Source organism: Heptranchias perlo, chromosome 39 (assembly GCF_035084215.1).
Source record: "Heptranchias perlo isolate sHepPer1 chromosome 39, sHepPer1.hap1, whole genome shotgun sequence".
NCBI lineage: Eukaryota > Metazoa > Chordata > Chondrichthyes > Hexanchiformes > Hexanchidae > Heptranchias > Heptranchias perlo.
The window spans coordinates 1,368,173-1,382,605 of NC_090363.1; the positions used below are offsets into that span (position 1 = coordinate 1,368,173).

Here is a 14,433-nt window from a genome sequence, read left to right on the forward strand (position 1 = left end):
GTCTCTTTACAAATCAATCTGCATAACCTGCCTCAAGAAAATAGCATCAATACTGGCGGCAGCTCGTTTACAAAAACTGATGCATGAGTCAGTTTGGTAAAATGGTCCTCGAGATGCAAATAAACAATCCCCATTATTGAATCACAGCTTTTATGGAAATATTCAGAATGAAATGTTTCACATATTTTATGCAGGCTAGCAGAAGTTTCATTTGTCAGGGGGGTGGGGGGGTGGAGGGGCAGAGACGATTGATTTTGCAACTGAAATATTTATTGAAGGGGGACAGCTGGTGTCCTCCCTGCGACACACTGCACTGCAGGACTGATCCCTCACCTTTGGCCCCTAGGACCAGTGAAGGATTTCAGCACATAGTAAAAAATGCAGGTTAACAAATCCATAAACAGTGCAAACTGGGGTTCATTTCCAGAGGGATGGAATTGAAAAGCAGAGAAGTTATGTCAAACTTGTATAGGACCTTGGTTAGACCACACTTGTACTGGGCACAGTTCCTATTTCCATATTACAAGGATAGAGGCACACAGGAGAAGGTTAAAAAAATATTACAAGGATGATGCCAGAACTGACAGGTTTATAACTATCAGGAAAGATTGAACAGGCTGGGACTCTTTTCTCCAGAAAAGAGACTGAGGGGTGACCTGATCAAGGTCTTTAAAATGATGAAAGGGTTTGAATAGAGATGTTTCCACTTGTGGGGGAGTCCAAAACTAGAGGTCATCAATATAAAATAGTCACTAATAAATCCAATAGGGAATTCGGGAGAAACGTCCTTACGATGGAATAAAACTGGTGCAAACCAGCTCGTTCCACTTTGGAGGACTTTAGATATTACTTATCTTGTAGGGTACGGGTGAGTGAACAGAAAGAACTGTTACACCTCACAGAAATAAGCTCAGACTGCAAAGGTTGGCCAAGATTATGTATTTCAGGGCACCCATCTCAGTAAGATTAATAAATCTACACCTCTGCAACGGACTAGCCTTTCTCAAAGCCTCCAGCATCAGTCTACTGGGTTAATGGCCACTTGTGTTGATCTGAAAAGAGTTACTTTGGGCAACATCCTTAAATCTACGATTTAAAACAATATTATTATTAAAGCATAAACTCAAAGGGTATTAAAGTCTATTTAAAAGAGGGGTCAAAAGAAATGTCTTTACACAGAGGGTCCTTGGAGCACGGAACACTTTGTCTCAGGGGGTGGATGAGGCAGAAACCATTGTATTTTTTAAGGGAAAAGTGGATAAATACTGGAATCAGAGGAAGCAAAGGGCTGGGGGGGGGCAGAGAGCGGGGGCTGGGGGGAGAGAGCGGGGGCTGGGGGGAGAGAGCGGGGGCTGGGGGAGAGAGCGGGGGCTGGGGGGGAGAGAGCGGGGGCTGGGGGGAGAGAGCGGGGGCTGGGGGAGAGAGCGGGGCTGGGGGAGAGAGCGGGGGCTGGGGGAGAGAGCGGGGGCTGGGGGGAGAGAGCGGGGGCTGGGGGGAGAGAGCGGGGGCTGGGGGGAGAGAGCGGGGGCTGGGGGGAGAGAGCGGGGGCTGGGGGAGAGAGCGGGGGCTGGGGGGAGAGAGCGGGGGCTGGGGGGAGAGAGCGGGGGCTGGGGGGGGAGAGAGCGGGGGCTGGGGGGAGAGAGCGGGGGCTGGGGGGAGAGAGCGGGGGCTGGGGGGAGAGAGCGGGGGCTGGGGGAGAGAGCGGGGGCTGGGGGGAGAGAGCGGGGGCTGGGGGGAGAGAGCGGGGGCTGGGGGGAGAGAGCGGGGGCTGGGGGGAGAGAGCGGGGGCTGGGGGGAGAGAGCGGGGGCTGGGGGGAGAGAGCGGGGGCTGGGGGGAGAGAGCGGGGGCTGGGGGGAGAGAGCGGGGGCTGGGGGGAGAGAGCGGGGGCTGGGGGAGAGAGCGGGGGCTGGGGGGAGAGAGCGGGGGCTGGGGGGAGAGAGCGGGGGCTGGGGGGAGAGAGCGGGGGCTGGGGGGAGAGAGCGGGGGCTGGGGGGAGAGAGCGGGGGCTGGGGGAGAGAGAGCGGGGGCTGGGGGGAGAGAGCGGGGGCTGGGGGGAGAGAGCGGGGGCTGGGGGGAGAGAGCGGGGGCTGGGGGGAGAGAGCGGGGGCTGGGGGGGAGAGAGCGGGGGCTGGGGGGAGAGAGCGGGGGCTGGGGGGAGAGAGCGGGGGCTGGGGGGGAGAGAGCGGGGGCTGGGGGGGAGAGAGCGGGGGCTGGGGGGAGAGAGCGGGGGCTGGGGGGAGAGAGCGGGGGCTGGGGGGAGAGAGCGGGGGCTGGGGGGAGAGAGCGGGGGGCTGGGGGGAGAGAGCGGGGGCTGGGGGGAGAGAGCGGGGGCTGGGGGGAGAGAGCGGGGGCTGGGGGGAGAGAGCGGGGGGCTGGGGGGAGAGAGCGGGGGCTGGGGGGGAGAGAGCGGGGGCTGGGGGGAGAGAGCGGGGGCTGGGGGGAGAGAGCGGGGGCTGGGGGGAGAGAGCGGGGGCTGGGGGGAGAGAGCGGGGGCTGGGGGGAGAGAGCGGGGGCTGGGGGAGAGAGCGGGGGCTGGGGGGAGAGAGCGGGGGCTGGGGGGAGAGAGCGGGGGCTGGGGGGAGAGAGCGGGGGCTGGGGGGAGAGAGCGGGGGCTGGGGGGAGAGAGCGGGGGCTGGGGGGAGAGAGCGGGGGCTGGGGGAGAGAGCGGGGGCTGGGGGGGAGAGAGCGGGGGCTGGGGGGGAGAGAGCGGGGGGCTGGGGGAGAGAGCGGGGGCTGGGGGATTACTCTAGCAAAGAGCCAGCACAGATAAGATGAGCCACACTGCGGCCTCCTTCTCTGCTGTAAACGTCGAACAAAATCTCGAAAGGTAAACGGGGGAGACTATTGCATTGGCTACTAGTGAAGTAGATGTTTTAAAAGCAGCCCTTCTGTGGGTCATTCATTGCGGAGAAAAGCAGGCACTTGTTTCCTTGGTCAGAGGGATTTTATCCCTTGGAATCTACAAGACAGTTTGTAATTTTCCATGGCTGCATCGAACAGACATCTTCACCCAGTGCAAAGGACCATCTTTCTCTCCCTCCTCTTCAAATGACAACAGGCCAAATCTAGATGCAAGTTTGCAATGGAGCGGCCTGGGATTGGGAACTTCTCCTTATCCCTCATTTTTCTGTTGGCCGAGGTCATGCGTTATGAGACGTGCTTTGAAATGGAGATCTGCAAAACTGAGAAATGAGACTCCAGATATAATTCAGCTCTGCTAAACCCCACATTACATTTAAAGGGGTGCATGTACTCGATCAGGAGAATCAGAATTATACACGAGTCACAGAGCACAACTCCACTTTTGTTTTTTCCTTTTAAAAACAATTGATACCATAAGCAGTATGGATCAACGGGGGAACAGGTCACAAGGCAGCAATTACACCTCAGTTTGCAAGACATTCAATAAACCACCTGTGTTTCATACTCACAGTTTTATTACTTCACCTGGAGCTCTCAGCAGAATCACTGCCTCATAACTCACTCAACTCCCTCTGTACACAATACATATAATGCAGGATTTCCTGCGCCTGCCATCAGTTGCGCTGATGAATTCATTTCTTTGTGTGTGTGACCCGTTTTGCCACTCAGCTCCGTCACTTCCCTCTGTACCTGAATATCTTCCAGCAAGTCGCAATAGTTTGTTTCCATTGTAAGGGACGAAATAAAAAGACAAAAATGAGTAGCATGTTTCAACGAGGTGGAAGGTGGCAGGAGTCTCAGGTGAAGCTTCAAAGTCACCCTGTTTTATGACCCGGATTTTGGTTTTTAAAAAGATTTTAGTACAGAAATGAAATAGAGTTAACTCTGCATTTAAAAAGTGGAGATTGTACAGATCCGAGAAAAGGACAATTTACCCCAAACTCAGCCTCAGAAGTGAGCAACGATGCCAAAATCGAGCATTAATGAAAGGCCCACTTGGCTCAGCCAATGTGGTGACGTTAACTGATCACAGGCCTCACCCATTTCTCACTGATTGGTTTAAAAAGGCACAATAAGCTCCAATGGCTGAGCTGCTGAAGGGACAGGTGGATCGGAGGCCGAGAGGATCATGGTCTCAGGTTCAATTCCTTGCTTTGGCTGGAGGGGGAACAAATTGACCAATTGGCAGAGACACCCGGCACCAACAGGCCCCCGCCCCCGCCCGACCCGCCCCCCGCCCCCGACTGACCCGCCCCCCGCCCCCGCCCGACCCGCCCCCCGACTGACCCTCCCGACTTGCCCCCGCCCCCCGCCTGACCCGCCCGACTTGCACCCCGCCCCCGACTGACCCGCCCCGCTCCCCGCCCGACTCGCCCCCGACTGACCCGCCCCCGCCCGACTCGCCCCCCGCCCTCGACCGACCCGCCCGACTCGTCCCCCGACTGACCCGCCCCCGCCTCAGACTCGTCCCCCGCCCCCGCCCGACCCGCCCGACTCGTCCCCCGACCCCGCCCGACCCGCCCGACTCGTCCCCCGACTGACCCGCCCCCGACTCGTCCCCCGCCTGATCCACCCCCGACTCGTCCCCCGACCCGCCCGACTCGTCCCCCGCCCCCCACCCGACTCGTCCCCCGACTGACCCGCCCCCGACTCGTCCCCCGCCCCCGACTGACCTGCCCCCGACTCGTCCCCCGCCCCCGACTGACCCGCCCGACTCGACCCCCCCACCCGACTCGCTAACCCGCCGCCCGACTCATCCCCCGCCCTCGACTGACCCGCCCGGCTTGTCCCCCCACCCGACTCGCTAACCTGCCCCCCCGCCCGCACAATCCAACTCGCTCAATCCGGCTCGCCCCCCCACCCGACTCACCCAGTTGCTCCCCCACTGCCCGACTCATGCGGCTCAACCACTCATCCCCCCACCCGACTCGCTAACCCGCCCCGTCCCCCCGCCCGACTCGCTAACCCGCCCCCCGCCCGCATAATCCGGCGCGCCGCCCCGCCCGGCTCACCCACTTGCTCCCCCCCCGCCCGACTCATCAGATGTTACAATGGTGTGTCAACACTCACTGGCGAGGCGGCACCCGGGGAACGGGGCCCCCAGCCCGAGGCGGTACCCGGGGCCCCCAGCCCGAGGCGGTACCCGGGGCCCCCAGCCCGAGGCGGTACCAGCAGGTACCTGGGACGCAGAATCAAATTTTAGAAGATGGAAAGAAAATTGAGAACTGAAAAAGCTTAAGATGAACATTTTCATGGAAGCTGTGCAGTTAATTATCATAAAAGTACCATTTAACGTCAGAACACAGAGTGGAATTACTATCTTGAAATGTTTTCGGGTTAATTCTGATTTTACAGACATTTTCCAACTCTGAGAACGGTTTGGAAAGTACAGGTGTGAAGGGCTCGTGAGATAAATCAATTGACAAGAAGTGTTTTATATATAGAGATATATTTTTTAAAAATGCTACCACCCTTTTACTGACACAAAATGCATCAATTGCACTTTGCACAGTGCGGTTTGTAGAAAGCACCTCTAACAAATGATGGCAAATTCATTTATACATCAATTTGGAAAACAACTTTCTACCTTAAAAAAGGACAGACCCTCCATCTCTCCACCCCAACCTTCCCAAAAACAGTGACGTGGGTGTCTGGCCAGTGTGGGCAAGAATAAGTGAGAAAAAAACATCCAATTAATGACCTGGCTCCTCTAATGAATCCCAGGGCAATGGGCAGAGAAATCCAGGAGCTTTCACAGCCTGAATCAAGACATAACTATTAAAAAAAAAAAAAATTTGCCTGCAATTTTCGTCTTGCAAAGCTTAAATTACATGAGAGAGAGGAAGCACGGAGCAGACAGCATCAGTGCAAGTTTTTCCCGTTTCCTTGAAGATTTACAGTACTCCCTGCGATCAAGGCGAGTCCAGCTGAGCTGACGTCTGACAGTACTTCAGTCAGAGTCCGACAGGACAATGATTTCTTCGGGGTCGCACTGAGTCGCCACATTCACCTGAAACATACACACGAAGCAGAACAAGAGTTCAGCAAACGAGCTCTTTTAAACAAGTTACACAACATTACTAAATGCTGATGTCCTTTCCCTCCTCTCCACTAAGGAAAGGATTTGCTTTTATGGACCGACCTCAATGTCCCAATGTAGTACTTTGAGCAGTGCAGTCACTGTTGTGATGTCGGGGAAGTTAGTTGTATTAGTTATTTGTTCTCAGGATGTGGATGAGGCTGGAATGGCCAGTTATTGCCCACTCCGAGCTGTATCGAGGAGTTAGTACTGGGTCTCCTCCTCACTCGACTCGGGACAACGTTCAGAGTTAGACTCCTGCTTGGAATTTTAAAACATAACCTTTAATGAACTCCACCGTCCCCAAGAGATTAAGACATGGGGGGAGGGAAAGAAAGAGAAGCACAAATTTGAACCAAAGTGTCTATCCTGAGGTTGACTGGGGCTGCTCCTAGCAGACAGCTAGGCCTTGGCTCAAACAGATAGGTCGGAATATCAGTGTGTTCTCGGAAAATCTCTCCCCTTGAATCACATCCTGTGAGCACTGCCTACCCTCCACGCCTTCAGGCTGCTCCAGATGGTGACAGTCGGCAGCCTTTCGCCTCGGAAGGTTTGAAGGGCCCCACATCCTGGGCCAGGGAATGTGTGTACCTGACAGTGAACCTTCACCTGTATAAAGTCAGTCTGTGAACTTTGTGGAGAAATAAAAGGGTTACATAGAATTACAGCACAGGAACAGGCCATTCGGCCCAACGGGTCCGTGCCGGTGTTTATGCTCCACACGAGCCTCCTCGCTCCCTACTCCATCTCACCCTATCAGCATATCCTTCTATTCCTTTCTCCCTGTGTTTATCCAGCTTCCCCTTAAATGCATGTTGACGTATTTCAGGGACATTACAATCTCCCCCAGTCACAGTGCCCTCCAAGGGTATACAGCCCTAGTTAGAATCCTACAAACCACAGGTACACTGGGTCCAGCAGCTGGACAGGGATTTGCCCAGAATCCCCACACCTCATTGTCTTTCAGATTTTTACAAGAAAAATGTAAACACATTCTTGGGATGTGGGCAATTCTGCCAAGGCTGTTTTTACTGCCATCTACACTGCTGTGTAGCAATCCTTTGTACAACTTTCTCAAGGGCAGCAAGAGTCTCGTGTGGGACTGGAGTCACATGCAGGCCAGACCAGGAAGGGGTAAAGGGATCCCTTCCCTGAAGGATATTAGGGCCTGTAATTTCCAGTAAATGAGTGGTCTGGGTGAGCACACAAGCGGAGGACTCCAGCCTGTTAACCACACAGAAATACATGGTGAAGTCGCAGTTCCTCAGTAGCACTGTGATCTGTGAGCAGGACCACAGTGAGCAGCCTCATGGGCCTACTGTACCATATACGTCACAGAATCCCCCCCCACATCACAAACGTTCCCGACAAACTCGTCTAGTCCCTGCAGATTCAGCCCGTTAACATGAGCATTATACAGATGGTGCAAACTGCCACCTGGATAACAGAGGGCCCAGCAGTGAATCTGACATTGCTCCCTCGATATCGAAACATAGCCTAATGGGGAGAGGGGTGCGGGAAAGAGAGACAGCTGCACATCCCAACACCACGGTGAAGAGAAAGCACCATCAGACCAGAGCTGGGAGCTGCCCAGGTAACCCAGTTACAAGCTCCACAGAGGAGCAGCAAATCAGCTGGGCAAATAACTTGTGCTGCCTTGAGCTTAACCCTTGTAATTAGGGACTGAAGTTCGATCCCAGGAGAGGGTGTGATCCGGAGGTCACATGGGACAAACCCCTTCAAAAATCAGCAGTAAGTTCACCGCCAATTGGAGAAAGGCAAACAAATCTGACCAACAGGACCACCATCTCAGCCCGTCAGCTGGCTGTTAACCACCCACGGTTTGGGGGCAGCTGTGAGCAGAGGTGGGGCAGCTGTGAGCAGAGGTGGGGCAGCTGTGAGCAGAGGTGGGGCAGCTGTGAGCAGAGGTGGGGCAGCTGTGAGCAGAGGTGGGGCAGCTGTGAGCAGAGGTGGGGCAGCTGTGAGCAGAGGTGGGGCAGCTGTGAGCAGAGGTGGGCTGAGGGCCAATTCTCGTTGACGTCACAATTTAAAAAAAAATCAAAACAACCGCGTAACATTTACACATCTGGAGCTCAACCTTCCAACAGATCACGTTCTGATATTTACAGGTACACAGATCGTTCCTTAAACACAATTACAGCAAATAATCTGCCTCTGTTCTTCCCAAACTTTGCAGATAGTTCAAGAGAAAACAAAACCTTTAGTGAGGTGATTAAAGGACAGCAATCTGCTCTCCTGCACAGAACCTCCTGTTAAATGTCATCGTTTGTGAAGTGCTCTGAGACACTGAGGGATGTGCTAATATGCTATATTAACACAAATCCTTTCCTGGCAGCCACAGAGGAGAACAGCAATAGAAGATCTTCATCAATAAATCCACAATAGCCATCCAAACCAGGTCGTGACCGGGAGCAAGTGCTGCTGAGCTGTACACACACACATCCAACACTGGCGTACAGCAGTAAGGTCTGGAGTCCCACATAACTCCTCCACACTGCAAGTTCCTAATGGTACATGGGAAGGGGGCAGTGAGGGGGGAAAGGGGGCAGTGAGGGGGGGAAAGGGGGCAGTGAGGGGGGGAAAGGGGGCAGTGAGGGGGGGAAAGGGGGCAGTGAGGGGGGGAAAGGGGGCAGTGAGGGGGGGAAAGGGGGCAGTGAGGGGAAGGATTTCCCTACATTCAGGGAACAACCCTCCGCACGCCGGCCCCCGCCCCGCCCCCCACCGCACGCCGGCCCCCGCCCGCCGGAACCCGCCCCACGGCCCCCGCCCCACGGCCCCCGCCCCACTCTTGTCAAATTTATTAGAGTTTTTTGAGGATGTAACTAGCAGGGTGGATAAAGGGGAACCAGTGGATGTGGTGTATTTGGATTTTCAAAAGGCATTCGATGAGGTGCCACATAAAATGTTGTTACACAAGGTAAGGGCTCATGGGGTCGGGGGTAATATATTAACACGGATAGAGGATTGGTTAAAGGACAGAAAGCAGAGAGTAGGGATAAACGGGTCATTCTCAGGTTGTCAGGCTGTAACTAGTGGGGTGCCACAAGGATCAGTGCTTGGGCCTCAGCTATTTACAATCTATATTAATGACTTAGATGAAGGGACTGAGTGTAATGTATCCAAGTTTGCTGACGATACAAAGCTCGGTGGGAAAGTAAGCTGTGAGGAGGACGCAGAGAGTCTGCAAAGGGATACAGACAGATTGAGTGAGTGGGCAAGAAGGTGGCAGATAGAGTATAATGTGGGGAAATGTGAGGTTATTCACTTTGGTAGGAAGAACAGAAAAACAGAATATTTTTTAAATGGTGAGAAACTATTAAATGTTGGTGTTCAGTGATTTGGGTGTCCTCGTACAAGAAACACAAAAAAATAGAATGCAGGTACAGCAAGCAATTAGGAAAGCAAATGGCATGTTGGCCTTTATTGGGACTGGCTGGATTGCTCTCGCATAGAGCCAGTGCGGACTCCACGGGCGAAAGGACCTCCTTCCGTGCTGTAACCTTTCGATGATTCTACTGCAAGGGGGTTGGAGTATAAGAGTGAGGAAGTCTTGCTGCAATTGTACTGGGCTTTGGTGAGACCACACCTGGAGTACTGTGTACAGTTTTGGTCTCCTTATCTAAGGAAGGATATACTTGCCTTAGGGGCGGTAATATGATGGTTCACGAGATTGATTCCTGGGATGAGAGGGTTGTCCTGTGAGGAGAGATTGAGTAGAATGGGCCGATACTCTCTGGAGTTTAGAAGAATGAGAGGTGATCTCATTGAAACATAAGATTCTGAGGGGGCTTGACAGGGTAGATGCTGAGAGGCTGTTTCCCCTGGCTGGAGAGTCTAGAACCAGGGGGCATAGTCTCAGGATAAGGGATCGGCCATTCAAGACTGAGATGAGGAGGAATTTCTTCACTCAGAGGGTTGTGAATCTGTGGAATTCTCTACCCCAGAGGGCTGTGGATGCTCAGTCGTTGAATATATTCAAGGCTGAGATTAATAGATTTTTGGACTCTAGGGGAATCAAGGGATATGGGGATCGGGCGGGAAAGTGGAATTGAGGTCGAAGATCAGCCATGATCTGATTGAATGGCCTACTCCTGCTCCTATTCCTTATGTTCTTGGACATTACTGGTTAATTTTGTACAATAGCTTATCAGGACATTGCCATTCATTACTGAAACTGAAGTTGGACGAGGTTAGACAGGTTGTAAGACCAAGTTCACCAGTCCATTCGCAAACTTAATAACTTGTCACTCTTTTCCTATATATTTTGTAACCTACAACACAGTTCTCGGGAATCGGTGATGAAGAGCAGGCTAACAAAGAAGCATATGGTAGCTCCCAGAGAGTACAGAACACCCTGCCTCAGTTCAGAGGGCTTTTATTTTAATCCACTATTCCCATATTTCCAACCTCTCTCCTTGGATGCCGTGTGAAACGTGCACTGATTTTGGTCCTGGCTGCAAACGCAGTCCAATGCAGGGGTTTGCAGCTTTTGACACCACCCAGAGCCAAAGACAAAAATCTGTGCTTGGAGTCACTTGATAATGGCCACGAGTCTGTGTCAGACTCCGAGACCAAAGACGGCAGGTACGAAAGCTGAAAAACCCCCCCACAATTTCCCTACAAGGAGGAGGATTTTTAAAAAAACGAATCTCCAATTTGGGACGGAGTCGGAGGATGTTTTGTACATTGGGAGCACTTTTTCGATGATCCAAAACTCCACGGGAAGCATTCTCCTTAACCACCACAGAACCCACTCTAGCACTGTTCCACAACAGCACCGATTCCTGAGCTAAGAGGAGGAAAGAAAACGCACCAAGGTTAATTAAACCAGTTTACCCTTTTGTGCCTTACAGGGCTGGGCTGTGAGCTGGTAACCACACTGACGAGGGGGGAATCTGCTCGTGTTGAATCGACAGCGGGAAGCGGACTCTTCACTCCAACACCAGACACTGCACAGTCCATCAGCGGTTCCTCAATCCCTTCATCGGACTCCATCAGTTCGATCACTTCCACACCACTGGTTTCCAGTACAAATAAAAACAATTGGTGAAAAAATACAATTCAACATTTTTTAAAAAATGTTTACGTTACTAAACTTATTAAACTTAGCAAACCCTATCCAAAAGGCCTTTTCTCTTGTTCCAAGTCTAGCATGTTTGGGGTTAACGTACATTAAAACTAAAATCTGCCAGTCTGATAGACCAGTATGAATCCAGACCACCAAACAACATGTGTCACTGAGTGGAAGGCAGGAGCTGTTTCCCCAGCTGTCACTTTCTGTGATACTTGAACTCATCCAAAACTCTGTTGCCCGGATCCTAACTCGCCCAACGTCCTGTTCCTTCCTCACCCCTGTGCTTGCTGACCGACATTGGCTCCCGGTCTGGCAATGGCCTTGATTTTAAAATTCTCATCCTTGTGTTCAAATCCCTCCATGGCCTCGCCCCTCCCAATCTCTAACCTCCTCCAGCCCGACAACCCCCCCCGAGATCTCCGTTCTCCTCCAATTATAGAATCATAGAAAATAGGAGCATGAGTAGGCCATTCGGCCCTTCGGGCCTGCTCCACCATTCAAAATGATCATGGCTGATCGTCTAACTCAATACCCTGTTCCCGCTTTTTCCCCATATCCCTTGATCCCTTTAGCATTAAGAAATATATCTGTCTCCTTCTTGAATACATCTAATGACTTGGCCTCCTGTGGCAGAGAATTCCACAGGTTCACCACCCTCAGTGAAGAAATTTCTCCTCATCTCGGTTCGAAACGGCATATCCCGTATCCTGAGACTGTGACCCCTGGTTCTGGACTCCCCAGCCATCGGGAACATCCTCCCTGCACCTAGTCTGTCTCGTCCTGTTAGAATTTTACATGTTTCGATGAGATCACCTCTCATTCTTCTAAACTCTAGTGAAGATAGGCCTAGTCGACCCAATCTCTCCTCATACGTCAGTCCTGCCATTCCAGAAATCAGTCTGGTAAACCTTCGTTGCACTCCCTCCATGGCAAGGACATCCTTCCTCAGATAAGGAGACCAAAACTGCACAATACTCCAGATGTGATCTCACCAAGGCCCTGTATAATTGCAGTAACACATCCCTGCTCCTGTGCTCAAATCCTCTTGCAATGAAGGCCAACATACCATTCGCCTTCCTAACTGCTTGCTGCACCTGAATGCTCGCTTTCAGCGACTGGTGTACAAGGACACCCAGGTCTCATTGCACCTCCCCTTTTCCCAATCTATCACCATTCAGACAATAATCTGTCTTTCTGTTTTTACAACCAAAGTGGATAACCTCACATTTATCCATGTTATACTGTATCTGCCATGTTCTTGCCCACTCACCCAACTTATCTAAATCACATTGGAGCCTCTTTGCATCCTCCTCACAGCTCACATTCCACCCCAGCTTTGTGTCGTCTGCAAACATGGAAATGTTACATTCCGTTCCCTCATCCAAATGATTGATATATATTGTGAATAGCTGGGGCCCAAGCACTGGTCCCTGCGGTACCCCACTAGTCACCGCCTGCCACCCTGAAAAAGACCCGTTTATTCCTACTCTCTGTTTCCTGTCTGTCAACCAATTCTCAATCCATGCCAGTATTTCCCCCCGAATCCCATGTGCTTTAATTTTGCACACTAACCTCTTGTGTGGGACCTTATCAAAACATAAGAACATAAGAAATAGGAGCAGGAGTAGGCCAATCGGCCCCTCGAGCCTGCTCCGCCAATCAATAAGATCATGGCTGATCTGATCCTAATCGCAAATCTAAATTCATGTCCAATTTCCTGCCCGCTCCCCGTAACCCCTAATTCCCTTTACTTCTCGGAAACTGTCTATTTCTGTTTTAAATTTATTTAATGATGTAGCTTCCACAGCTTCCTGGGGCAGCAAATTCCACAGACCTACTACCCTCTGAGTGAAGAAGTTTCTCCTCATCTCAGTTTTGAAAGAGCAGCCCCTTATTCTAAGATTATGCCCCCTAGTTCTAGTTTCACCCATCCTTGGGAACATCCTTACCGCATCCACCCGATCAAGCCCCTTCACAATCTTATATGTTTCAATAAGATCGCCTCTCATTCTTCTGAACTCCAATGAGTAGAGTCCCAATCTACTCAACCTCTCCTCATATGTCTGCCCCCTCATCCCCGGGATTAACCGAGTGAACCTTCTTTGTACTGCCTCGAGAGCAAGTATGTCTTTTCTTAAGTATGGACACCAAAACTGTATGCAGTATTCCAGGTGCGGTCTCACCAATACCTTATATAACTGCAGCAATACCTCCCTGTTTTTATATTCTATCCCCCTAGCAATAAAAGCCAACATTCCGTTGGCCTTCTTGATCACCTGCTGCACCTGCAAACTAACTTTTTGATTTTCTTCCACGAGGACCCCCAGATCCCTTTGTACTGCAGTACTTTCCAGTTTCTCGCCATTAAGATAATAACTTGCTCTCCGATTTTTCCTGCCAAAGTGCATAACCTCACATTTTCCAATATTGTATTGCATCTGCCAAATCTCCGCCCACTCACCCAGCCTGTCGATATCCCCTTGTAGGTTTTTTATGTCCTCCTCACTCTCTACGTTTCCTCCCATCTTTGTATCATCTGCAAACTTTGATACGTTACACTCGGTCCCCTCCTCCAAATCGTTAATATAGATTGTAAAGAGCTGGGGACCCAGCACCGACCCCTGCGGAACACCACTGGTTACTGGTTGCCAGTCCGCGAATGAACCATTTATCCCAACTCTCTGCTTCCTGTTAGATAACCAATCCTCCACCCATGCCAGAATATGACCCCCAAACCAGTGAGTCTTTACCTTGAGCAATAATCTTTTATGTGGCACCTTGTCGAATGCCTTCTGGAAGTCCAAATACACTACGTCCACTGGTTCCCCTTTATCCACCCTGTACATTATATCCTCAAAGAACTCAAGCAAATTTGTCAGACATGACTTCCCCTTCGTAAAGCCATGCTGACTTTGTCCTATTAAATTATGTTTATCCAAATGTTCCGCTACTGTCTCCTTAATAATAGACTCCAAAATTTTACCCACCACAGATTATAGGCTAACTGGTATATAATTTCCAGCCTTCTGCCTGCTACCCTTTTTAAATAAGGGTGTTACATTAGCAGTTTTCCAATCTGCCACGACCTTTGCCGAGTCCAGAAAATTTTAGAGTCATAGAGTTATACAGCACGGATAGAGGCCCTTCGGCCCATCGTGTCCGCGCCGGCCATCAGCCCTGTCCACTCTAATCCCATATTCCAGCATTTGGTCCGTAGCCTTGTATGCTATGGCATTTCAAGTGCTCATCCAAATGCTTCTTGAATGTTGTGAGGGTTCCTGCCTCCACAACCCTTTCAGGCAGTGAGTTCCAGACTCCAACCACCCTCTGGGTGAA

General features: G+C 51.7%; 1 protein-coding gene across 2 annotated transcripts in view; it reads right to left on the reverse strand.

Annotated features, from left to right (window-relative positions):
• Positions 1-5,355: 5,355 nt before the first annotated feature.
• Positions 5,356-14,433, reverse strand: part of LOC137305042 (death domain-associated protein 6-like) — a 55,153-nt gene continuing 46,075 nt past the window's right edge. The window contains exons 5-6 of one of the 2 annotated variants that reach the window (XM_067973809.1): positions 10,875-11,040; positions 5,356-5,933 (exon numbers count right to left, since the gene is read on the reverse strand). In XM_067973809.1, the coding sequence (XP_067829910.1) occupies positions 5,874-5,933; positions 10,875-11,040 (226 nt within the window). In that variant the 3' untranslated portion in view covers positions 5,356-5,873. Of the gene's footprint in view, positions 5,934-10,859; positions 11,041-14,433 lie in introns of both variants that reach the window. The other variant, XM_067973808.1, reaches the window with a different exon arrangement.